General features: G+C 47.7%; 1 protein-coding gene across 4 annotated transcripts in view; it reads right to left on the bottom strand.

Annotated features, from left to right (window-relative positions):
* Positions 1 to 4140: 4140 nt before the first annotated feature.
* The window catches only part of radx (RPA1 related single stranded DNA binding protein), a 71272-nt gene continuing 48198 nt past the window's right edge, over positions 4141 to 27214 (bottom strand). For 3 of the 4 annotated variants that reach the window (XM_078211786.1, XM_078211784.1, XM_078211787.1), the window contains exons 14-17: positions 18103 to 18200; positions 13406 to 13696; positions 9679 to 9867; positions 4151 to 4507 (exon numbers count right to left, since the gene is read on the bottom strand). In XM_078211786.1, the coding sequence (XP_078067912.1) occupies positions 4371 to 4507; positions 9679 to 9867; positions 13406 to 13696; positions 18103 to 18200 (715 nt within the window). In that variant the 3' untranslated portion in view covers positions 4151 to 4370. Of the gene's footprint in view, positions 4508 to 9678; positions 9868 to 13405; positions 13697 to 18102; positions 18201 to 27214 lie in introns of all 4 variants that reach the window. The other variant, XM_078211785.1, reaches the window with a different exon arrangement.

Here is a 27214-nt window from a genome sequence, read left to right as displayed (position 1 = left end):
AGTCGGCTTACATTAACAGTGCAATGAAGTTACTGTGAAAATCCCCTAGTCGCCACACTCTGGCACTTGTTTAGGTACACTGAGGGAGAATTTAGCATGGCCAATGCGCCCTAGCCAGCAGGTCTTTCAGGCTGTGGGAGGAAACCAGAGAACCCGGAGGAAACCCACGCAGGCGCGGGGAGAATATACAGACTCCGCACAGTGACCCAAGTCAGGAATCGGACCCAAGTCACTGGCGCTGTGAGGCAGCAGTGCGAACCACTGTGCCACCGTGCCGCCCCAGTCAAAGGTGGCAGCCCAGTCAACTAAACTGTACCCTGACACATTAAACCGTCGCAAATGATCAACCTCACCCATTTCATCACTTCTATCTACAGGACAAACTCACAAGCTATTTTTAAACAAAATCAAATTAAACACATGAATTGCATAAGATTAACCAAACCCTAACTCAATGTTTATATGAGGTGGGTATTTTATTTTGCCAATTGCCCTTCTTCCACTTCAAATGATTTCTTTAGCTGTTCGGTCCCGTGGGAACGATTGTACGTTGACCTTCATCCAAGGTGAGTCTTCGATTGTGAGCTTAGACGGCGAGTGTCAACAAGCTATTGCCTCAGACAAGCATCAAAGTCCAGCTGGACCATTTAGAACATAGAACATAGAACATAGAAAGCCACAGCACAAACAGGCCCTTCGGCCCACAAGTTGCGCCGATCACATCCCCACCTCTAGGCCTATCTATAGCCCTCAATCCCATTAAATCCCATGTACTCATCCAGAAGTCTCTTAAAAGACCCCAACGAGTTTGCCTCCACCACCACCGACGTCAGCCGATTCCACTCACCCACCACCCTCTGAGTGAAAAACTTACCCCTGACATCTCCTCTGTACCTACCCCCCAGCACCTTAAACCTGTGTCCTCTCGTAGCAACCATTTCAGCCCTTGGAAATAGCCTCTGAGAGTCTACCCTATCCAGACCTCTCAACATCTTGTAAACCTCTATCAGGTCACCTCTCATCCTTCGTCTCTCCAGGGAGAAGAGACCAAGCTCCCTCAACCTATCCTCATAAGGCATGCCCCCCAATCCAGGCAACATCCTTGTAAATCTCCTCTGCACCCTTTCAATGGCTTCAACATCTTTCCTGTAATGAGGTGACCAGAACTGCGCGCAGTACTCCAAGTGGGGTCTAATCAGGGTCCTATAAAGCTGCAGCATTATCTCCCGACTCCTAAACTCAATCCCTCGATTAATGAAGGCCAGTACGCCGTACGCCTTCTTGACCGCATCCTCCACCTGCGAGGCCGATTTAAGAGTCCTATGGACCCGGACCCCAAGGTCCTTCTGATCCTCTACACTGCTAAGAATGGTACCCTTCATATTATACTGCTGCTTCATCCCATTGGATCTGCCAAAATGGATCACCACACACTTATCCGGGTTGAAGTCCATCTGCCACTTCTCCGCCCAGTCTTGCATTTGTCCAATGATGTTTTTCAGCAGTGCTTGCTGGAGAGCGTTGGCTTTGTGTTAATCTCTGTCAGGAGAAGAATTTTGGCCTCTGCTATGCTTGCGTGGCATGGAACCACATTCAGACTTAATCACTGATTGGCAGAGGTGTCCTATGCAATTTTTTGATAGACTCGCGTCGCACTTGCATGTTGCATATTTGCAGTGCCTACACACAAAAACACAGGTGGCACAGTGGTTTGCACGGCTGCCTCACAGCACCAGGGACCCGGGTTCGATTCCCGGCTTAGGTCATTGTCTGTGCAGAGTCTGCACGTTCTCCCCGTGTCTGCGTGGGTTTCCTCCAGCTGCTCCTGTTTCCTCCCACAGCCTGAAAGACCTGCTGGTTAGGTGCATTGGCCGTGCTAAATTCTCCCTCAGTGTACCCGAACAGGTGCCGGAGTGTGGCGACTCAGGGATTTTCACAGTAACTGCATTGCGGTGTTAATGTCAGTCTACTTGTGACACTAATAAGTAAACTTGAAAAACACACACACACACGCACCCACACACACATGCACGCACCCACACACACACGCACTCACACACACACACGCACTCACACACACACACGCACCCACACCCGCTGGAGAGGCCGGCAGCATAGTGCTGGGCAGGCCACTGCGCATGTGCCAATCTGTCAGCGTCGAGATCGGTGCATGTGCAGTGGGGCCCCACATTGCCGGCCTCCTGATCACTGGCCAGCACACAAGAACCCACTATCGCTGACCCTCCGATCCCCCCACGGCCCGATTGCTGGCTCCCTCCCATCCCCCATCTCAATCTCTCAACCCTCCCCTCCCCCACTGCCAGCCCCGATCTCCCAATCCCCCTCTTCCCCTGACCGGCAGCCACGACACCACCCCCCCAATCCCATCCCCCCACACCCTGATGGCCAGCCCCGATCGCTGGTCTCCCTCCCTCAGTCACTGATCCAAAGTGCACAGTGGCAGCAGGATCCCTCACCCCACCGATCGCACCCCAGTGGCCATTCCCCCCATCAGGCCCTGCCCCCTGGCACTGCCTGATGCCTGGTGGGCAGTGCCAAGATGCCTCCTGATCATTGCCACTTTGCCCCTTGGGCAGTGCCAGGGGGCCAGGCTGGCACTGCCAAGCTGGAAATGCCCAGGGGGCACTCTCTCTTAGCCCTGACTTCCTGGAGGGTGTCCATGGTCCCCCCCTTCACACCAGCAGGGTCGGGCTGCCAGCTCCCTACAAGTGGGAAGTTATTGTAAATCCCACTGGAGTGAAACACTCTCGCGGGTCTGGAGACATCAGTCCCACGCCCGCTAATCATAATGTTAAACATATTAAAATGAGCATTTAAGTAATTTATTCAGCTCCATGCCGATTTCTGGCACAGAGCTGTCAACGCCAGTGATCCGGCTGCTGGAGACGTGCGTAGACTGCGGTGCCCAGCGGGAAGCCTGCTAAATGGCCTTCTCTTCGGTCTCTTGGTTTGGAGAATCGCCCCCGTGCAGGTTGGGTGGATTGGCTAAATTGCCCCTTAGTGTCCCAAGATGTGTAGGTTAGATGGATTAGCGGTAAATGTGTGGGGTTGCGGGGATTAGGCAGGGGGAAGGGCCTCGGTCAGAGAGTCGGTGCAGACTTGATGGCCCGAATGGCCTCCTTCTGCACTGTAGGGTTTCTATGAAGTTGAATGCATGGCATAGAGGGCGAGCAGGTGCCCTATCCAGTCCCTGACCAGCCTTTACTGCTGACATTAAGGCTGCTTACCAAGCAAGTCAGAAAAACCCCAAATTAAAGAGCTGGGTTTGCAATCAGATATTCGCATAAATGTGTTATAAGGCTTTGAATTTTAGATTTCACAATCAGTTTGCCAGTGAGGTACCACCAAACAAGGAGGTATGAATCATTAGGAGACTTAGCTTTTATTAACAGGGGGTTGGAGTTTAAGAGCCGTGGGGTTATGCTGCAACTGTACAGGACCTTGGTGAGACCACATTTGGAATATTGTGTGCAGTTCTGGTCACCTCACTATAAGAAGGATGTGGAAGCGCTGGAAAGAGTGCAGAGGAGATTTACCAGGATGCTACCTGGTTTGGAGGGTAGGTCATATGAGGAAAGGTTGAGGGAGCTAGGGCTGTTCTCTCTGGAGCGGAGGAGGCTGAGGGGAGACTTAATAGAGGTGTATAAAATGATGAAGGGGATAGATAGAGTGAACGTTCAAAGACTATTTCCTCGGGTGGATGGAGCTATTACAAGGGGGCATAACTATAGGGTTCGTGGTGGGAGATACAGGACGGATATCAGAGGTAGGTTCTTTACGCAGAGAGTGGTTGGGGTGTGGAATGGACTGCCTGCAGTGATAGTGGAGTCAGACACTTTAGAAACATTTAAGCGGTTATTGGATAGGCACATGGAGCACACCAGGATGATAGGGAGTGGGATAGCTGGATCTTGGTTTCAGATAAAGCTCGGCACAACATCGTGGGCCGAAGGGCCTGTTCTGTGCTGTACTGTTCTATGTTCTATGTTCTACTGTTCTAATCTACAGCAAAGTCCTTTAGCTGCCAAATAACTTGATGCTTACTGCTGCATGGAGATAGAAAACAGTTCAGTGCTGTGAGAAGGTGAAGCCCAAAGCTCTCAATAGCCTTTGTTCATTCGAGGAGATTAGATTTAATCCAGAGATTTATTTGAGAGAGAGGAGTCTGAATATATACAGGCCAAGAGATAAAAATTTATATTAAATGCACTATTATAGCAAATATTTACCGGAAAGCACTCAATTTGATGTTGTCGTTCTGAGGCAGTTACTGGAGAAGGAAACACAGATCAAGACCTAGAATCTATGAATGGAAAATAGTTGTTGTTGAAATGCAGTCCTTGCAATGGTCACGGCTGACTTCGCTCTGTCGCTCTGTATATTTTGTTTAAAATTACTTCAGTCCTGTCCCCACCGTGATGGCAAACATCCAGGACACAGATGACGTGCAGACAGTCCAGCTCCGCTGTCGTCTTTATGATCTGATCTGCAAGGTAGCAACACAAAAGACTGTCATGTGTTTTATGATGTTGACACATTTGCCCATCCAAAGCAGCAAGAACCTCCCCAGGGTGACATGTAATTGACAAAATCCTCTCCAAAACACTTCATCTACAAAAGGAGTCAAGTTCAGAACTATGTAGGATTTCGATATGGTAAATAAAAAGAAATCCGTTTCCAGTGGTGGGCGAGGACACAGATTTAAGATAAATTGGCAAAATTGCCATCAGGGAAACCAGCCTCCCATCCATTGACTCTGTCTACACTTCCCGCTGTCTCGGCAAAGCAGCCAGCATAATCAAGGACCCCACGCACCCCAGACATTCTCTCTTCCACGTTCTCCCGTCGGGAAAAAGATACAAAAGTCTGAGGTCACGTACCAACCGACTCAAGAACAGCTTCTTCCCTGCTGCTGTCAGACTTTTGAATGGACCTAGCAGATATTAACTTGATCTTTCTTTATGCTCTAGTTATGACTGTAACACTACATTCTGCATTCTCTCCTTTCCTTCTCCCCTACGTACTCTATGAATGGTATGTTGTTTGTATAGCACGCAAGAAACAATACTTCTCACTATATCCCAATACCTGTGACAATAATAAATCAAATCGAATAACCAAAACAAACAGGAGGAGAATTTTTGTTTAAACGCAGTGGGTTACGATGATGTGGAATATAGATTCGGCTGTAACTTTCCAAAAGAGAAACGGATACATGTTTGAAAAGGAAAGATTTGCCGGGCTGGGGAAAGGGTACAGGAGCGGGATTAATTGGCTCACTCTTTCAGAGGGCCGGCACAGTCGCGATGGAACAAATGGCCCCCTTCGCAATAGTAAGGTACGGATTCCGATTGGGGAGGTAAATCAGCGGAAAAACTTTCAATTGCAATGCTTGCAGGTGAACATCCTTCATACCCTTCTCATACAATCAAGTGGTATGCTGGGTAACAACAGGCGAGGCACGGTGGCACAGTAGTTAGCACTGCTGCCTCACAGTGCCAGGGTCCCAGGTTCAATTCCACCCTCTGGTCATTGTCAGTGTGGAGTTTGCACATTCTCCCCGTGTCTGCGGGGGTTTCCTCTGGGTGTTCCGGTTTCCTCTCAGTCCAAAGATGTGCGGGATAGGTTGATTAGCTATGCTAAATTGACTCGAGTGTCAGGGGGATGAGCAGGGTAAATATGTGGGGTTATGGGGATAGGGCCTGGGTGGGATTGTGGTCAGTGCAGACTTGCTGGGTTGAATGGCCTCCTCCTGCACTGTAAGGATTCTATGGATTCTATGAAAAAAAAGTCCTATGGGGAGTAAATCCACCTACAACACAGTCTGCCCATCAATCACACCCCAATTTTCTGTATGCCCCAGTGTAACAGAGGATACTCTGCCCCATAGTCAGCCCTTCTCAGCTGAGCTGCTAACCGCAACCTCAGTGTTAGCGACTGCTTCGAAACACCGAGTTCTTTTTCTTCATTTAAAAAAAAAATTATTTATGGGACATGAGCATCACCGGTTGGACCAACAAGTGTTGCATGTCCCTGGTTACCCTTGAGAAGGTGGTGGTGAGCTGCCTTCTTGAACCGCTGCAATCCCCGAGGTGTAATTAATCACCCAAGAGGCCAACAGTGCGATGCAAAACAACTTGCAGTGAGGAACATAGAAGCAGGAAGGAGGCCATTTGGCCCCTTGAGGCTGCTCTGCCACTGAACTCGATCATGGATGATCTTCTCCCTCAGTGCCATCTTCTCGCACTGTGGGGACACAGCAACTTCATGGCTTGAAGTGAGTAAAACTTTCCTGAGGATTTCACAGGAGCCATACTCTGACAAACAAATTCACACCCAAACCAGTGAGAGACACATTAAGACAGGTAACCAGAAACTTGGCCAGAGGTTTTAGAATCCCTACAGTACAGGAGGAGGCCATTCGGCCCATCGAGTCTGCACTAACAACAATCTCACCCAGGCCCTATCCCCATAACCCCACGTATTTGCTCTGCTAATCTCTCTAACATATGCATCCCGGGACACGAAGGGGCAATTTAGCATGGACAATCAACCTAACCCGTACATCTTTGGACTGTGGGAGAAAACTGGAGCACCCGGAGGAAACTCACGCAGACACGGGGAGAATGTGCAGACTCCACACAGATGGTTCCCCAAGGCCGGAATCGAACCCAGATCTCTGGAGCTGTGAGGCAGCAGTGCTAACCACTGAGCCACCGTACAGCCCTGAAAGGAATTCTCCGGCCGTGATTCTCCCACTGTGACCCACAACCTTTTTGTCGGGTTGCGGTGGGAGACGCGCGTCTGCGGCCTTGAACAGGGATTTGTGCATGCGCCGGGAACACATGCGCATCTCCCAGAGCCGGTGAATAGTCGCCGGTCAGACCACGGTGGAGACCGGCAGGAAAGCAGGTAAGTTATTTAAATCTGTTTTAAATATGCTTATTAGATCATTATCGGGACCTTTCAGATCCCGATTGAATCTCCCACCCCACGAGGAGTACTTCGTGCTGATGGTGTTCGGACTAGCACCCCACGTTCAGGGGACTAACGGGAGACCCCGCCGGAATGAAGGGGGGCAATCGGGGCGCGCCCCCCCCCCCACCCCGAGGGGGTCGGGAGGCAGGGGGATGGTGCCCCCTGGGCATGAGAAGCCTGTGCCCCCGGCACTGCCCAAGGGGCAAAGTGCCCATGCCCAGGGGGCGCCTTGGGACTGTCCATTGGGCACTGGGTAGTGCCAAGGGGGCGGGGGCCCATGGGCAATCGGTGGGGGTGGGGGGTTCCTGCTGCCAACCTGCAGACAGGATCAGTCTGGGATGGAGGGAGGGCAGCGATTGGGGCGGGCTGGGGGATGGGGTGGGGGCCAGCAGTGGGGGGAGGGGGGGCGGGGGGGTCAGGGCTGGCCTGGGAATTGTTGTGGGGGCCACGATAGGGCCGTGGGGGCGGGGGGGGGGGGGGGGGGGGCTGGAGGGGCAGCACTGCGGAGGTCCGGGCTGGCCAGCAAAGGGCAGGTTGACAGCTTGGGACCACTGCGCATGCGCAGAGTTCCAGAACTGTCAGACTCCGGTCACGAATAGGCCCCGCCCCCTTGGGTTTTTAATGAGATTCCCGACTGGGACCTCTGGATTGCACAGAGTGCAGAGATTCAGATGAAAAGCTGAACTGACAAAACAGTCGGGATTTAGAACCGTTTTCCCACCAACTCAGCATTTTCGGGAGAATCGAGAATCGGGCCTCTATTTCTATATCCCATTTTACGGAATTTAAAACATTGGTCCTCATTTTCACCTCTTTGTGGTATTATTATCCCACCTTATTACCAAAACCTTTCCCTACAGTTCTGTGGGCCTGACAGTGTTCTGTACTTTGCCCATTCCTTCACCCCATCATTGGTGGTCTGAGCATTCAGCCGCCTCAGTCCCACTCTCCTCACTCTCAACACCTCTCCATTTTTGAAAGCATTCTCAATCCCGGCTTTTGGCCACCTTTCCGGCCTTGGCTCATCATTTGTTTGTTTATTCCCTTATAAAACGCAGAGGTATTTTCCACTTTAAAGGCACATTATAAAAGCAGGTTGTTCAAGGAGATTAGTGCTTGAAAGAAAAACTCTTTTTAAAAAGTTTATTTATTAACATCACACGTAGGCTTATATTAACACCGCCTGTTCGGGTACACTGAGGGAGAATTTAGCACCTAACCAGCACTTCTTTTAGACCGTGGGAGTAAACCGGAGCACCGGAGGAAACCCAGGCAGACATGGGGAGAACGTGCAGACTGCGCACAGACAGTGACCCGAACCGGGAATTGAACCCAGGTCCCTGGCGCTGTGAGGCAACAGTGCTAACCACGGTGCCACCGTGCCGCCCATGTGGAAAGTGGAGTTGAGACCACAGTCAGATTAGTTATGATACTATCGGTTGGTGGAGCAGGCTCGAGGGGCCGAATGGCTTACTCCTCTTCCTAAATCCCAAGTCCCAGTGTTCCACGTCACCCATGGGAATAGGTCCACCTGAGCTGTCTGAAATCCCCTCTGCCCCTAGAACAATCTGGCGCTGTTCGAATGCCTGCAACAATCCCCACAGAACTATCGTCTGAATAACTGAAATGCAAATCATTTCCAAACAAGCAGAAGAAAAAGCATTTTGTGCAAATGTCATAAAAAGTTTAGGTTTAATCTATGCAACTAGTTAGTGCTTATCAAAGAAAGGACAAACTTGCATTTATATAGTGCCTGTCATTACCTCAGGACATCCCAAAGTGTTTGACAGGCAAATCAAAGTACTTTTGTAGTACAGTCACTGTTTTAACGTCGAAATATCTTAGAAATCTTAGAAACCCTCCAGCACAGAAAGAGGCCATTCGGCCCATCGAGTCTGCACCGACCACAATCCCACCCAGGCCCTATCCCCATATCCTTACATATTTACCCACTAATCCCTCTAACCTACGCATCCCAGGACACAAAGGGCAATTTTTAGCATGGCCAATCAACCTAACCCGCACATCTTTGGACTGTGGGAGGAAACCGGAGCACCCGGAGGAAACCCACGCAGACACGGGGAGAATGTGCAAACTCCACACAGACAGTGACCCAAGCCGGGAATCGAACCCAGGTCCCTGGAGCTGTGAAGCGGCAGTGCTAACCACTGTGCTACTGTGCCGCAAATTTGCACACAGCAAGCAATTTGGCAGCAAATTTGCACACAGCAAGCTCCCACAAGGAGCACTGTGATAATGACCAGATAATCTGTCGTAGTGATGCTGGTTATCGAATGAATATATTGACCAGGACATCAGGGTGAACTTCCTTGCATTTCTGCTGGGGATGTGGAATCTTATTGACCAATCTGAATGGGACCTAGTTTAAAATCTTCTTCAAAAGTTGGCACCTCCCTCAATATAATGCTCCCGTGGTAACGCACTGGCATGTCAGCCTGGATTTTGTGCTCAAGGTTCTGAAGCAAGCTTCAATCTGAAGCTTTCTGACTCAGGAGAAGAATGCCCCTGCTGACCCATGGCTGGCAACTAAAGAACACTTCAATGCACCCAGTGTAAGTGTCGCACATCAGTGCTTCAAGACGCGTGTCAATTGATTAAGTTACACCGAGCTTTTTACTGGATTCTGTGTTGAGATCTGGTTGAGGACATAGTTGTTACCTGGAGAGGAGGATGGCTGTCTTTGCTGATTATTATCTGCGGCTGGCTCGTCACAAACATATCCACTAGCCATTATGGAGGCAAGCGTGTTGTCATGAACGTCCACCGATAAACCCAACATGCGGTGACTCTCATGATACATTGCAGCCGGGAGAAACACAACGTCAATTGCTGCCTGGTGATTGATACCTGGATTGGAACAATAATTCATCATTTACTACAGGGCCATCAAGATTATCTGCTGATTTATCTAATCACCTATCTTTTTTTAAGACATTGCTTGAGTTGTAAATAGAGGCCAGGATACTGGGGATAACTCCTCTTCCTTTCTTCAAAACAGAGATTTGGGGTGGCACAGTGATTAGCACTGCTGCCTCACAGCGTCAGGGACCCAGGTTCAATTCCAGCCTTGGGTCACTGTCTGTGTGGAGTTTGCACATTCTCCCCATGTCTGCGTGGGTTTCCTCCAGGAGTTCCGGTTTTGTCCCACAGTCCAAAGATGTGCGGGTCAGGTTGATTGGCTATGCTAAATTAACTCTAGTGTCAGGGTTTTAGCAGGGTAAACATGAAGGGTTACGGGAATAGGGCCTGGGTGGGATTGTGGTCGGTGCTGACTCAATGGGCCAAATGGCCCCTTTCTATACTGAAGGGATTCTATGATCTTTAACACAGAAACATTGAAAATAGGAGCAGGAGGAGACCAATCTGCCCTTTAAGCCTGCTCCGCCATTCAATATGACCATGGCTGATCCTCCATCTCAACATCATATTTCAGCAACAAAAACAGAAAATGCTGGAAAATCTCAGCAGGTCTGACAGCCTCTGTGGGGAGAGAATAGAGCCAACGTTTCGAGTCTAGTTGACCCTTCGTCAGAGCATATTTCAGCATTCTCCCCATACCATAAAGGGCAAAAGAGTAACAAGGGAGAGAGTTGGGCCTCTTAAGGATTAACAAGGTAATCTATGTGCGGATCCACAAGAGATGGGTGAGATCCTAATGAATATTTCTCATCAGTATTTACTGTTGAGAAAAGCATGGATGTTAGGGAACTTCGGGAATTAAATATTGATGTCTTGAGGAATGTACATATTACAGAGAAGGAGGTGCTGGAAGTCTTAAAGCGCATCAAGGTAGATAAGTCAGACACTTAAGGAACTTTCAAGCGGTTATTGGATAGGCACATGGAGCACACTAGAATGATAGGGAGTGGGGTAGCTTGATCTTGGTTTCGGACAAAGCTCGGCACAACATCGAGGGCCGAAGGGCCTGTACTGTTCTATGTTCTATGTACAAGGTAGATAGTCAATATCTTTTCCCAAAGGTAGTGGAGTCTAAAACTAGAGAGCATAGGTTTAAGGTGAAAGGGGAGAGATACAAAAGTGTCCAGAGGGGCAATTTTTTCACACAGAGGGTGGTGAGTGTCTGGAACAAGCTGCCAGAGGTAGTAGTAGAGGCGGGTACAATTTTATCTTTTAAAAAGCATTTAGATCGTTACATGGGTACGATGGGTATTGAGGGATATGGGCCAAATGTGGGCAATTGGGATTAGCTTAGGGGTTTAAAAAAAAAATAAGGACAGCATGGACAAGTTGGGCCGAAGGGCCTGTTTCCATGCTGTAAACCTCTATGACTCTATGACCCCTTGACACCTAGAATCATGGAATCCCTACAGTGCAGAAGAAGGCCACTCGGCCCAGCAAGTCTGCACCAACCACAATCCCACCCAGCCCTCACTTCCGCAGCCCATGTATTTACCCTCCTCATCCCCCTGACACTAGGGGCAATTTAGCATGGACAAGCAACCTAACCCACACATCTTTGGACTGTGGGAGAAAACCGGAGCACCCGGAGGAAACCCACGCAGACACGGGGAGAATGTATAAACTCCAAACAGACCAAGCCGGGAACTGAACCCGTGTCCCTGGCGCTGTGAAGCGGCAGTACGAACCACTGTGCCACTTTAGGGTTTAGAAACCTATCTCTTTCTTAAATATATTCAGTGATTTGGCCTTCATGGCCTTCTGTGGGAAATTCCACAGATTCACCACCCTCAGACTGAAGGAAGTTTCTCCACATCTCCGTCCTAAATAGAACATAGAACACTACAGCACAGTACAGGCCCTTCGGCCCTCGATGTTGCGCCGACCAGTGGAACCAATCGAAAGCCCCTCTAATCGACACTATTCCAATATCATCCATATGTTTATCCAATAGCCATTTGAATGCTCTTAATGTTGATGAGTCCACGACTGCTGCAGGCAGGGCATTCCACGCCCTTACTACTCTCTGAGTAAAGAACCTACCTCTAACATCTGTCCTATATCTATAGGACAGATGGCCTACAAATGGCCTAAAAATGGCCTACCCTGTACCCTGAGACTGTGACCCCTTGTTCTTGACCCCCCCCCCAGCCAGAAGAAACAACATCCTTGCATCCGATGTGTGCAGTCCTGTCAGGACTTAATACATTTCAATTAGATCAACATTCATTCTAAATTCCAGTGAATACAGGCCCAGTCAGCCCAATCTCTCCTCATACGACAACCCTGCCATCTCAGGATTCAATCTGATGAACCTTTGCTGTACTCCCTCTATGACAAGTACATCAGATCAGCCATGATCTTATTGAATGGCGGGGCAGGCTCGAGGGGCTAGATGGCCTACTCCTGCTCCTATTTCTTATGTTCTTATGTTTCTCAGATAAGGAGATTAAAGCTACGCATAATAATCCAGGTGTGATCTCACCGAGGCCCTGTACAGCTCAGAAAGACATCTTTCCTGTACTCAAGTCCTCTTGCAATGAAAGCCAACATACCATTTGCTTGCTGCACCTGCATGCTTACTTTCAGTGACTGGTGCACTGGGACACCCAGGTCCCTTCGCATGTCAACATTTTTCAATGTATCACTATTTAAATAATACTCTGCCATTTTGTTTCTCCATCTGAAGTGAATAACCACATTTATCCACGTTACATTGCATCTGCCATGTATTTTCCCACTCACTCAGCTTGTCTAAATCACCCTGAAGCCTCTTAACATCTTCCTCACTACTCACCTTCCCACCAAGTTTTGTGTCATCGGCAAACTTGCAAATATTACTTTTGGCTCCTTCATCCAAATCATTGAAGTATATCGTGAATAGCTGAGGTCAAAGCACTGATCCCTGTGATACCCCACTGCCTGCCACTTCAAAAAAGACCCATTTATTCCTACTTTGTGTTTCCTGCCTGCTAACCAATACTTAATCCGTGCCAATACATTACCCCCAATCCCATGTGCTTTAATTTTACACACTAATCTTGCAATGGGATTTTATCAAAAGATTCCTGAAAATACACCAAATCCACATGTTCACCCTGACCTATTCTACGAGTTACATCCTCAAAAAACTCCAGTAGGTTTTCTCAACATGATTTCTCTTTCGCAAATCCATGATGACTTTGTCTAATCTTGTTGAAATTTTCTAAGTGCCATGTTATTGCATCTTTTATAATGGACTCTAGCAGAACATCCATCGGAGGGTAAACGGGACCTTAGTTTACAGCCTCTTCCAAAAGACAGCACCTCTGACAATGCAGCACTGCCTCAGTACTGTATTAATAGTGTCAGCTTCTAGCCCCTTGAACCTACGACTTTCTAGTGCTGCCCACTCAAGCCTGGCACCATGTACATTATAATAGTGCAGTCAATGCACAATTCATTCCTTTTGTGTACCCGTACATACCAACTATCGTCACGTTGTAGTAGCCATGGTTACATGCAGATGCAAAGTTCTCAAGGTCCAGTTTGGGGGTGGCTGTAACTGGCCTGTACTCTGCAGCCTGAAGGTTACATTGCTGCATCAGGAAGTCTCGATGTTTGTAGACAAATTTCCGTGGGACACTCTCGGGAAGCAGCTGACCAAAGTGCAGGTGCTCCGACAGATGTTCTCTCAGCTCTGGCCACGTAGGGCTCTTCCACGTATAGTCTGAGGTGCCATCAGTTCCAGTCCCTGCATTGCACCTTCTGTGATCATCTGAAACAGGAAATAAATCCATTCTGAACAAACCTTTCACCGACACAACATTCACATTGAATCACGATTTAATTACCATAATATATCTGATATATCGAAAATATGATTATTATTCTTCATCTTGAAGTGCACTAACAGGGTCCATCAAGATGCTGCACAATACAGACTACAAGCTCCAGTAACAAGTGCCATGAAGAATATACAGGAATTGGGCAAATCCACTGTGTTACATGGAGATATGAACTTTCAGTTCTCTGCCACTCTTTATTGACCATTCACCTGTGGCGTGCAGTCCATTGAGGGGGAATTCTAAAATAAAAGTCAAGTTGCCATAGTCCCAGATGACCACAGGCTATTTTCTTCTTTGAGGACTTTCATGAATAACCTCAGCCAGAACGGGAATTGAACCTACACTATTGGCTTCGCACTGTGTCACGAACCAACCGGCCGGCCAACTGAGCTAACCCAACTCCCCGGTAGTCCAATGGTAGTGTCACCGGAATAGTAATCTGGAGTCCCAGACAAACTCTGGGGAATTTAAAAGCTAGTCTCAGAAATAGTGACCATGAAACTATTGACGTAAAAACCCATCTGGTGCATTCATGTCCTTTAGAGAAGTCCTTACCTGGTCAGGCCTGTATGTGACTCCAGAGCCACAGCAATGTGGTTGACTCTTACCTACCCTCTGAAATGGCCTAGCAAGCCACTCGGTCCAAAGGCAATTATAAATGGGCTACAAATGCTGGCCTTGCCAGTGATGTTCACCATCTCCCATGAAAAAATCAAGTGAAAAAGAATTGCAGAGAAAATTTAGTGAAAATAGGACCATGTGTAAGTAACTGAGTGAGCGGTGAAGGTTGCAACTGAGGTACAAAGTTCCTTATCATTGCTGAGACTTATACTTGTGATAAAAGACTTAGGGCGGAATTTTCCAGCCGTGCTTGCCCCAAGACCCGGAAAATCCCGCCTGAGGTCAACCGACCAATTCATGGTCCGCTCCCCACCCGCAACGATTCTCATGGTGGGTGGGACAGGAAATTCCCACCCAAGAATAAACTGGGATTGTTCTCTCTGGACAGAGGCTGAGGGGCGACCTGATAGAAGCTTATAAAATTACGAGAGGTATAGATAGGGTGAACAGTTGGAAGCTTTTTCCCAGGGCAGAAATGACAATCGTGAGGGGGCACAAGTTTAAGGTAAGGGGGGAAAGGTTCAGTAGAGATGTGCAGGGGAAGTTTTTTTTACACAGAGGATGCTGGGGGCCTGGAATACACTGCCAAGTGAGGTGGTTGAGGCAAATATGTTAGCGACATTAAGACTTATCTGGAGAGGCACATGAACAGACGGGGAATAGAGGGATATAGGCGGTTGGTCTAGATAGGACAATGTGATCAGCGCAGGTTGATGGGCCGAGAGGCCTGTTCCTGTGCTGTACTGTTCTTTGTTCCAAGATCTTGCTTGATAAGATTCTATCTCATATGAAAGAAATAAGGAAAAGAAAGACATCTGTTTATATAATATCCTAGCAATGTCAGACCCCATTTGGAGTGTTGTGAGCAGTCTTGGGCCCCGTATCTAAGGAAGGATGTGCTGGCCTTGGAAAGGTTCCAGAGGAGGGTCACAAGAATGATCCCTGGAATGAAGAGCTCGTTGTATGTGGAGCGGTTGAGGACTCTGGGTCTGTACTCATTGGAGTTTAGAAGGATGAGGGGGGGATCTTATTGAAACTTACAGGATACTGCGAGGCCTGGATAGAGTGGACATGGAGAGGATGTTTCCACGAGTAGGAAAAACTAGAACCAGAGAGCACAACCTCAGGCTAAAGGGACGATCCTTTAAAATAGAGATAAGGAGGAATTTCTTCAGCCAGAGAGTGGAACTCTTTGCCGCAGAAGGAGGCCAGGTCATTGAGTGTCTTTAAGACAGAGATAGATAGATTCTTGATTAATATGGGGATCAGGGGTTATGGGGAAAAGGCAGAAGAATGGGGATGAGAAAAATATCAGCCATGGTTGAATGGCGGAGCAGACTCGATGCGCCCGTGGCCTAATTCTGCTCCTATATCTGATGGTCTTATTGTCAAAGAGTTTCATAGCCGATGAAGTACTTTTGAAGTGTAGTCACTGTTGTAATGCATGAAAATGACAACCAATCTGCTCACAGCAAGCTCTCACAAAAAGCAATGAGATCATGACCAGGTTGTGTGTGTGTAGTGGCGTGGGTTGGGGGATAAATGTTGGAAAAGCTCAGAGAGGTGGAAAAGATCGCCTGGCACCATTGCCTCGGCTAATGGTTATTCCTCAATCAACTTCCCTGAAAACAGAGGGCCGGGATTTTCCGTTCTCGGGCGGGAATCCGAAGTTGGGACAGTCTGCAGGTCCCGCACGTACACCTGGAGGAAGCAGTCACTCACAGGGATTTTCATGGAGGCAGATCTTCGTTGTCATGGAGACTGTTTCCCTTTCCAGTTAAGGATGGTGGGCGGGCTCTCAAAGCTGAAGGGCCAATCAGGGGCTTGAGAGAAGCAGCAGGCTATGAGAGCAGGAAAGGAGGTAGCACTCTCACACTAACTTGTTAAAAAATCTTCAAGTTAAAAATGTTCTTGCAGCCAAGCTGCCTGTCGTAGAGGAAGCCCCTCTACAGGTTGGCCTGTGGCTGCTTGCACCTATTCTCTAGGCTTGCCTGGTACATTGGCTCCCTGACACTGGGTAGCTGCCTCCAGGCATCTAAACTCACCTCTGCCAGTGTGGGAAACTGGAGGATGCCTAGAAAATTCCTTTATTTTGTCATAACTATTCTGCCGGATAAGGGGAGATAACCTAAAATGGTTGATGCAGAGGAACAAGCACACTGACTGGGCCCTTTATCTTCAGGCCCTGTCTGCCTCTATTCCCATTATCGATGTCACTCAAGGCAGCGGCAAGTGTAGAGAATGGAGTCAATAGATGGTAAAGTTATTTATTAGACACAAGTAGGCTTACATTAACACTGCAATGAAGTTATTGTGAAAATTCCCTTGTCGCCACACTCCGGCGTCGGTTCAGGTACACTGAGGGAGAATTTAGCATGGCCAATGCACCTAACCAGCACTTCCTTTGGACTGTGGGAGGAAACCGGAGCACCCGGAAGAAACCCACGCAGACAAGGGGAGAACGTGCAGACTCTACACAGGCAGCGACCCAAGCCGGGAATCGAACCCGGGTCCCTGGCGCGGTGAGGCAGCAGTGCTAACCACTGTGCCACCGTGCCATGGGAGGCTGGTTTGAGTGGTGGACTGGGCTACGTTCACGACCCTTTGTAGTTTCTTGTGGTCTTGGGCAGAGCAGGAGTCATACCAAGCTGTGCTACAACCAGAAAGGATGCTTTCTATGGTGCATCTATAAAAGTTGGTGAGAGTTGTAGTGGTTATGCCAAATTTCCTTTGTTAGATATGTTCCAAGAAGGAACTGGACGTGGCACTTGTGACTAAAGGGATCAAAGGATATTGGGAGAAAGTGGGAGTGGGATACTGACAGTGTATGATCAGCTATGATCATACTGAATGGTGGGGCAGGCTCGAAGGCACCTACTCCTGTACCTATTTTCTATGTTTCTCTAACACCAGAATCACCCTCAGCACTGTTCACTGCTATTGTCCAAATTATCTCAGAAATGGGCGGCACAGTGGTTAGCACTGCTGCCTCACAGAGCCAGGGACCTGGGTTCGATTCCCGGCTTGGGTCAGTGTGTGCGTGTGGAGTCTGCATATTCTCCCTGTGTCTGCATGGGTTTCCTCCGGGTGCTCCGGTTTCCTCCCATAGTCCAAAGATGTGTGGGATAGATTGATGGGTCACGCTAAATTGACCCGAGTGTCAGGGGGACTAGTGGGGTAAATACGTGGGGTTACAGGAATAGGGCCTTGGTGGGATTGTGGCCGGTACAGATGTGATGGGCTGAATGCCCTCCCTTCTGTAATGTAGGGATTCTGTAAAATGCCCAGCTTAACAGTAAACCTGGATATTTACTGCTGCAACCAGTAACTCACTGAAGGTAATGCTGGTAAATAAACCCCAAACGTAAAAGTGCAGTCAGGCAGCGTATGTGGAGAAACAATGTTAACAGGCTAAATTTCTCTGGACCCAGAGAGATAGATTAGGAGGCAGGAACAGCAGCGAATAGCGCACCGGCTCAGCTATCCGACACATTCTGGCCTGTGAGCCCACCAGTGCCACTAGTGCATCAGCTGGGGGGAATGTTGACAGTGCCACTGGAACCTTCCCACCAGCAAACAGACAGGCGCCTTGTCGAGGTCAGAGGGTGGCAGGTAACCAATCCAAGTAGCCCTCATGTCAACGGAGGCGCTGCCTCTTTCAAAGAAGGGAATGTTTGAGTTGAGCTCAGAGTGGTCGGAGGCGATAATCCCATACCTTTGTCAGCTGTTACAGGCTCTTCAGCTGCTTTGGCGAGTCCTTTGCTGTTCGCTATAGTATCAGCATCTGGTTCACACTCTGGGACAGCATCTGGCCTGTCAAACACAACGACACTGAAAATTAAAGCGCCGCAGAGAGAAAGGGAGTCACATTGATACAAACCATTCCCGCACTGTGTTTAGGTAGCAGCATTGACTCAGTGGCAGAACACCCTGCCACCAGTCAGTAGCCCAAGACCCAAGTCAATGACCAGAGCACGCAATCTGCCCTAACCTTGCCTTAAAAGGCTCGATATCTCATTTTGTTTCATTGCCAGACCTGAGCGTCTTGGACAATGGAATACATTAAGGGTGCTATATAAATTTTAAGTTGTTGGTGGAAAAGTGAGACTTTCTTCCGTTGAGGGAGTGCTGCACTGTCAGTGGTGCTATTTTTCAGATAAGACATTAAACTGAGGCCCTGTCTTCCCCTTCGAGTAGACGTTATAGATTCTATGGCACCATTCCAGGGTGATACGGGTCCTCTCTTGGCCAATATCTATCCTTTGACCAACATCACTGAAATAGATTGATTACCTTGGTGACTGTCAGTTATTACTGGCTGTAGACATTAACCGTCACATTTGCCCACCTCAGAACAGTGACTACATTTAAAAAACATTATTAGTCATAAGCAGCTTATGACATCTTGAAATTCATGATGGGGCTAGATAAATGCAAGTTTGTTTTTTCTTTAATGTTTGTATTTACGAGTCAAGCTGTTGGCAGCTGATTGGCCCAACTGGTTTCACACTTGCCTCAAAGTCAGGCCATGGGTTCAATTCCCACTTGAGGAGATAATCTAGGCTCCACAACAATGTAGCACTGAGGCAGCATTGCATACTTGCAGTTGCTCTTGTTTGGATCAGTTTAAACTGGGGCCCCTGGATGTTCCAAAATTCCTTCTTTCTTTCCTCATGCTCCTTAAATCCGAAATCTTAGTCAAGTCACGGTCTCCTTTACCTGTTCTAATATTTTCATATGTGGTTTGATGTCAATTTTCTTTGCTCCAGTGAGGTAACTTGGGGCATTTTAGACAATGAAGACTGAGGGGGCGACCTGATCGAGGTGTACAATATTATGAGAGACATGGAGAGTGGATAAGGAGCAGCTGTTCCCCTTCGTTGAAGAGTCAGTCACGAGGGGGCAGAGGTTCAAGGTGAGGGGTTTGGAGGTTTCGGGGGGATGTGAGGAAAAATCTTTCTACCCAGAGGGTAGTGACAGTCTGGAATGCGCTGCCTGGGAGAGTGGTAGAGGCGGGTTGCTCCACATCCTTAAAAAGTACCTGGATGAGTACCTGGCACGTCATAACATTCAGAGCTGTGAGCCAAGTGGGATTCGGTGGGAGTTCAGGTGTTTCTTGCATGTTGGTGCAGACTCGATGGGCTGAAGGGCCTCATCTGCACCGTATGATTCTATGATTTTGCAGCATTAGAGGCGAGGTTAGCTATTGGCCAGGAAAACACTGAGTAGTGCCATGGAATCTGTTACATCGTTGAAGGGGTAGACAGGGCCATAATTTGACCTCCTATCTGAAACACGACATCACTGACAGTGCAGCATTCCTTCCACACAGGCAGATGGTCTCACGTTTCCAAGACAGCAACTTATATTTACACATATAAATACACATTGTTGCTGTTGAAGATCTCAGCGCATTACTTAATAAAGAACAAGGAGGTGGCCCAGTGTGCTGGCTGTGTTTCCTCACTCAACAAAAAGATTAACAGGCCATTCATTTCAGTATTGCTTCTGGGATCTTGAGCTGTGTAAAATGGCTGCCACTGCTGCCTATGTACCAATCACTGGAAAACAAAACCTGTGGTGAGTGAAAGATTTGGGAAAGTGTTTGAGGAACACGAAGAGACCAATGGAAATTGTGTTTTTTTCTCATAACCAAATTTTCTATTGTGGTTCTTCCACTGCCTGTATCCATTTTGCACATTGCTTTTTTTTTACTCTTTCTGCAATGCAAGCATTGCTGCCAAGGCCAGAATTGGTGCTGATCCCTTATTGTCCTTGAGGTGGTGGCTATAACATTGCTGCAGGTCATGTGGTGGGGAGGTACACCCACAATGCTGTTAGGAAGGGAGTTCAAGGATTTTGACCCAGTGATGTAGCTCCAGTCAGGATGGTGTGGGATTTGGAGGGAACTTCCCATGCACCTGCTGCCCTTGTCCTTCTAGTGGTAGAGGTTGCGGGTTTGGAAGGTGTTGTCAAAGGAGGCTTGGTGAGTTGCTGCAGTGCATCTTGTGGATGGTACACTCTTGCCACTGTGCGTTGGTGGTGGAGTGAGTGAATGTTTAATGCGGAGGTGCCAATCAAACAGACTTTGCCTCTGATAGTGTCAAGCTTCTCGAGTGTTGTTGGAGCTGCAATTATCCATAACACTCTTGACGTGTGCACTGCTGATGGTGGAGAGGCTTTGGGGAGTCAAAAGGTGAGTTACTTGCCGTAACACTTCCAGACTCTGTGCTGCTCTGGTATATCTATACGGCTGATCCAATTCAGTTTCTAGTCAATGGTAACTCCCAGGATGTTGATTGTGAGATTCAGCAATGGCAATGCCAATGAATGTCAAGGGGAGATAATGAGATACTCTCTTGATGGAGATGGTATTTGCCTGAAACTTGTGTGGCACAAATGTTACTTGCCACTTGTCAGGCCAAAAAAGAAAGTTCTCCAGTTTTGCTGCATATAGGCATGGACTGCTTCAGTGTGAGGAGTCATTATTGCTGCTAACATTGTGCAATCATCAGCGAACATCCCCACCTCTAACCCTGTGGCAGAGAGGTCATTGATCAAGCAGCTGAAGATGGTAGGCCAAGGACTCTCACCTGAGGAACTCCTGCAGTGATGTGCTGGGTCTGAGATGATTCTCCAATCACAACAACCATCTTCCTTTGCGTCAGGTATGACTCCAACCAATGGAGTGTTTTCCCCGATTCCCATGGGCTTCAATTTTGCTACGGCTCCTTCTTGATGCCTCCACAGGTCAAATGCTGCCTAGATGTCAAGGGCAGTCACACTCACCCCAACTCAGGCCAAAGATGTGTGGGTTAGGTGGATTGGCCATGCTAAATTGCCCCTCAGTGTCAGGGGGACTAGCTAGGGTAAATGCATGGGATTATGGGGATCGGGCCTGGGTGGGATTGTGGTCGGTGCAGTCTCGATGGGCCGAATGGCCTCCTTCAGCACTGTAGGGATTCTATGATTTGTCCATGTTTGAATCCAAGCTTTAATAAGGTCAAAAACTGATTGGGCCCGGCGGAATCCTTGCTGAGTATCAGTGGGCAGGAGAGCAGGGAAATCCCACTTGACGGCACTGTTGACAACACACTCTATCGTTATGCTGTTGACAGAGTGGCTGATGGGGCGGCGGTTGGATTTGTCCTGGGGACAGGACACACCTGTAGAAATTTCCACAGCATCAGGTAGAGGTCAGTGCTGTCACTGTACCGGAACAGTTTGGCTAGGGGTGCCTGGCCAACCTTTACATGCTCTAAACCATGATGTGGAGATGCCGGTGTTGGACTGAGGTGGTCACAGTAAGAACTCTCACAACACCAGGTTAAAGTCCAACAGGTTTATTTGGAATTACGAGCTTTCGGAGCGCCGCTCCTTCATCAGGTGAGTGATGAAGGAGCAGCCCCCCCTGAAAGCTCGTGATTCCAAATAAATCTGTTGGACTTTAACCTGGTGTTGTGAGACTTCTTACTGTGCTCCAAGCAAAAGACATGGAAGCTAAGCATGGCATTTCCATAATGTCGATGAGGGAGAGTGGCCAAATTCAACATAGACTGGGCCTCCCTGATCTGTATTTGTATCTGTATCTGGATGGGCGGCACGGTAGCACGGTGGTTAGCACTGCTGCTTCACAGCTCCTGGGTTCGATTCCCGGCTTGGGTCACTGTCTGTGTGGAGTTTGCACATTCTCCTCGTGTCTGCGTGGGTTTCCTCCGGGTGCTCCGGTTTCCTCCCACAGTCCAAAGATGTGCGGGTTAGGTTGATTGGCCATGCTAAAATTGCCCCTTAATGTCCTGAGATGCGTAGTTTAGAGGGATTAGCGGGTAAATATGTAGGGATAAGGGAGTAGGGCCTGGGTGGGATTGTGGTCGGTGCAGACTCGATGGGCCAAATGGCCTCTTTCTGCACTGTAGGGTTTCTATGATCATGTATTTCTCAGCATTGTACCGTTATTTTCCCAGTGCCCCTTAGGAGAGCACTGGCTAATCTTCATAAAAGCTTATGTAAAACCTGTGATTGCAAAGCATTACCAGTCTCCAATTTTCATTCCATTCAGCCGACGCTTGCTGCATCACCTACTTGCTCATTTATCTGAGATGATCTCACTTTAAACTCTAAAACCTTTCATTTAACGAAATGTATTTTCCTCTCATAGCGATGTGCCCTTGGCAGTGAATCATTGAAGCTTTATCACCAAACCCTGATTTGGTACCCAATAATAATGAAAGCATTTTAAGCAAGCTTTCTGAAGGACATGCTTTAACCAGCCCATTTATTTCATGTGATAAAAATGAGCTGGTTGTTGTACTTGTATTTGGATAGTTCTTTCAAAGAGCTAGGACAGATACCAACGGGATGAATAGCCTGCTTCTCTACTGTATAGATATATGATTATAATGCAAAGTTCTCTAAGCTGTTACAGTAATTTTAATACATTACTGGTGTATTTGTAATATGTCAGAATACATTTAAAGTTTACTTATTATTGTCACAAGTAGGCTTACATAAATACTGCAATGAAGTTACTGTGAAAATTCCCTAGTCGCTACACTCTAGTGCCTGTTTTGCGTATACTGAGGGAAAATTTAGCCAATTCATCTAACCAGCGCGTCTTTCGGATTGTGGGACGAAACTGGAGCACCGGGAGGAAACTCACGCAGACACGGAGAGAATGTGCAGACTCCGCACAGACAGTGACCCAAGTTGGGAATCGAACCTGGGTCCGTGACGCTGTGAGGCAACAGTGCCAACGACTGTGCTGCTTTTGAATGGACTTACCTTGCATTAAGTTGATCTTTCTCCACACCCTAGCTATGACTGTAACACTACATTCTGCACTCTCTCCTTTCCTTCTCTATGAACGGTATGCTTTGTCTGTATAGCGCGCAAGAAACAATACTTTTCACTATATGTTAATACGTGACAATAATAAATCAAATCAAATCAAACCAAACTTGAGCAGTTGTACAAGCTGTGTCAACCATAGCTCAGTTGGTAGCACCCTTGAGCCACCAGTTCCCGGGCTCACTCCAGGACTCGAGGACAAATATCAAGGCTGACATTTCATTACAGCTCAGAGGGAATGCCGCACTGTCAGAGGTGCTGTCTTTCAGGTGAACGTAAAAGATCCTGCTGCCCTATTTCGAAGAAGAGCAGGAGAGACATCGCCAGTATCCTGGTCAATATTTATCCCTCAATTAGCATCACAAAAACAGATTATCTGCTCATTATCACATTGCTGTTTGCAGCAGCTTGCTGTGTGCAGTGGTTAGCACTGCTGCCTCACAGCGCCAGGGACCCGGGTTCGATTCTGGCTTTGGGTGACTGTCTGTGTGGAGTTTGCACATTCTCCCTGTGTCTGCGTGGGTTTCCTCCGGGTGCTCCGGTTTGCTCCCACATCCGAAAGATGTGTGGGTTAGGTTGATTGGCCAAGCTAAATTGACCCTTAGTGTCAGGGAGATTAACAGGATAAATACATGGAGTTACTGGGATCGGGCCCGAGTGGGATTGTTGTCGGTGCAGGTTTGATGGACTGAATGGCCTCCTCCTGCACTGTAGGGATTCTATGAAAAATTGGCATTTCCTGCATTACAACAGAGACAATGGGCGGGATTTTACAGCTTCGCTCGTCCCGAAACCAGGAAATCCCACCCATGATTCGCCCCTCGTCCGTTCTGATTCCCGTGGCAGGGGGCAGCCGGTGGGGGAGGGGGGTAAATTTCCGAACTATACTTCAAAAGAATTTCATCAGCTGTGAAGTGCTTTGAGACATGCAGTGATTGTGAAAAGTGCTGTGCAAATGCAGGTCTTTGTTGTTGTTTCGGCATAGAGAGCAGAGATTCAGAGCACAGGTTGGGAGTTTGTGCAGACTGCTAATTTTGAAGATGGGACTGTTTTCACCGGAGAGGAGAAGGTTGGGAGGAGATTTGATAGCGGTGTTCGAAATAATGAGGGGTCTGGACAGAGTAGATAGAGGGAAACCGTTCCCACTGGTGGACAGTAAGAGATTGTTTCCAGGTGCTATGATCTGCCCCAGCAGTGGAACAGATTCAAAAGGACCACTCAAAGCAGGAAGTGCATGAATCCTTTGAGAAAGGAAAGAATTGGCAAGGATTTAGGAAACAATCAGCAAAATGGGATTAATCTGAATGATCTTTCAAAGTGCCGGCACAAGGCGAGATAAGGCTGAATCGCCTCATTGTCTTCTGTAAGATTCTGCATCAATTTATTGGACAATTAACCCAGGTGGTCCAATAGTCAAGGTCACCCGCAGGGTGGGGTATCTTGCTTAAAAACTGGGACAAAATACCAGTATGGCGATTGTTGCGACTGTGTTAATTGTTCCGGATCCCAGTAAGGTTCCACAGCTGCCCGAACAAGGAAGTACATCGCTGCTAAAAAGAATCTCTGCCCGAGTCCTATTCCTTACAATGATTCCGGTCCTTAATGGAGCACTTAATGGAATCAATACCTGTCAGTACCTGTAAGGTGCACTGATGTATTGGTTTTTAATTTTAAATCCCATTTTAAGTCAATGTTACCCTTTTAATACCCTGTCCACCAACTCACTATTATCCGTTGAATCGTTTTCTCTATTTTCATTACCACATAGAGTCATAGAGGTTTACAGCATGGAAACAGGCCCTTTGGCCCAACTTGTCCATGCCACCCTTTTTTTAAACCACCATGCTGGTCCCAATTGCCCATGTTTGGACCATATCCCTCGCTAGCCATCTTACCCATGTAACTATCTAAATGCTTTTTGAAAGACAAAATTGTACCCACCCCTACTACTACCTCTGGCAGCTTGTTCCAGACACTCACCACCCTCTGTGTGAAAAAATTGCCCCTCTGGACCCTTTTGTATCTCTCCCCTCTCACCTTAAACCTATTCCCTCTAGGTTTAGATGCCCCTATCTTTGGGAAAATATGTTGACCATGTAGCTGATCTATGCCCCTCATTATTTTATAGACCTCTATAAGATCACCCCTTAGCCCCCTATGCTCCATGGAAAAAAGTCCCAGTCTATCCAGCCTCTCTTTATAACTCAAACCATCAAGTCCTGGCAGCATCCTAGTAAATCTTCTCTGCACTCTTTCCAGTTTAATAATATCCTTTCTATAATAGGGGGACAAGAACTGTACACCGCATTCCAAGTGTGGCCTTACTAATGTCTTGTACAACTTCAACAAGACATCCCAACTCCTGTATTCAATGTTCTGACCAATGAAACCAAACATGACAGAGTTGAGGAGGAACTTCTTCTCCCAGAGGGTGGTGAATCTCTGGAATTCTCTGCCCACTGAGGTGGTGGAGGCTACCTCGCTGAATATGTTTAAAGCACGGATGGATGGATTCCTGATCGGTAAGGGAATTAAGGGTTATGGGGATCAGGCGGGTAAGTGGTACTGATCCACGTCAGATCAGCCATGATCTTATTGAATGGCGGGGCAGGCTCGAGGGGCTAGATGGCCTACTCCTGCTCCTATTTCTTATGTTCTTATGTTCTTATGCCGAATTCCTTCTTCACCACTCTGCCCACCTGTGACTCCACTTTCAAGGAGCTGTGATCATTACATGTTTCCATTCCATGGTGATTACTTGGATTATATATTAATTTTTTTTGATGCAAATCGCACTGCAATTCAGCCTTTGGGCTGAGAATGTGTTACCCTTAATCAAACATGGTTATTGCTGTGAAACTTCGGGAACAAAATGAGATGCAAGCGCCGTACTTTGACGTTGCCTTTTATCACAGGTACTCTCAGTTTGAACACATAAGAGGTGTGGCTCACTTTTATAATAGCCTGTAAAAGTCTGGTCATAAAGCACCATAATGGCCATCAGATAAAAGTAAAGCAAATACATAATCCACTCATATGGTGCACAAATCATATTGTGTTAAAAGTCGTCAAGCAGTTTGGCAAGGAAAGGGCAGGGAATTATTATCCAAAGGCTTTAGTGTTCTGTTTACCAATTCTTTCTATTCAGTCGCAGAGACGTTGACTGACATGGCCAAGTACATTATTTATGGCCTAGGCCTACCTGACACGAGAGCATTAAAAGTCAACCATGTAAAACATCGCGCGTTCTGGAAAGCTGACAGAAGAACAGAAAACGCTGGAATGACAAAGACGTGTGGGTTAGGTTGATTGGCCAAGCTAAATTGCCCCTAGTGTCAGGGGAGTTAGCGAGGTAAATATGTGAGGGATAGGGCCGGGATGGGATTGTGGTTGGTGCAGGCTCGATGGGCTAAATGACCTCCTTCTGTAGGGGTTCTATGATTCTGTGACACTCCACAGGTGAGGAAGGAGCTGTGGAGGGAGAGACAGAAAGGTCAGAAACCTAAAACATGACCTCTGTTTCCTTCCCCGCATGGGTGCGGACTGATCTGTTGGCTATTTTCCAGCATTTGTTGCTTTGATTTCACAGGGTTGGACAGAAACTTGATCTCTCAGTTGTACAGACTAGTGTACCTGTGGTATTGAATGCTTTGTGAGAATTTTGGCCATTTGCCCTTCCTCAGCACCACTCAACCCTTCAAGAACATGAGAGCAAGCCATGCCGGGAAAGGCCAGGACAATAAATGAGAACAAAGAATTGACAGTCAGAATCTTTTTCCCAGAGTTGAAATGTCTAATACTAGGGGGGCACGTGCTTAAGATGAGAGAGAGAAAGTTCCAAGGAGATGTGAGGGGCACGATTTTGTACACAGAGAGTGGTAGGTGTCTGGATCACGCTGCCTGGTGTTGAAGTGGAGGCAGTTACGATAGGGGCGTTTAAGGGGCTTTTAGATAAGCACATAAATATGCAAGGAATAGTG

This window comes from Mustelus asterias, chromosome 4, assembly GCF_964213995.1.
Source record: "Mustelus asterias chromosome 4, sMusAst1.hap1.1, whole genome shotgun sequence".
NCBI classification, from domain to species: Eukaryota; Metazoa; Chordata; class Chondrichthyes; order Carcharhiniformes; family Triakidae; genus Mustelus; species Mustelus asterias.
The sequence above is the reverse complement of the archived record's forward strand: the minus strand, read 5'-3'. Positions and strand labels throughout refer to the sequence as shown.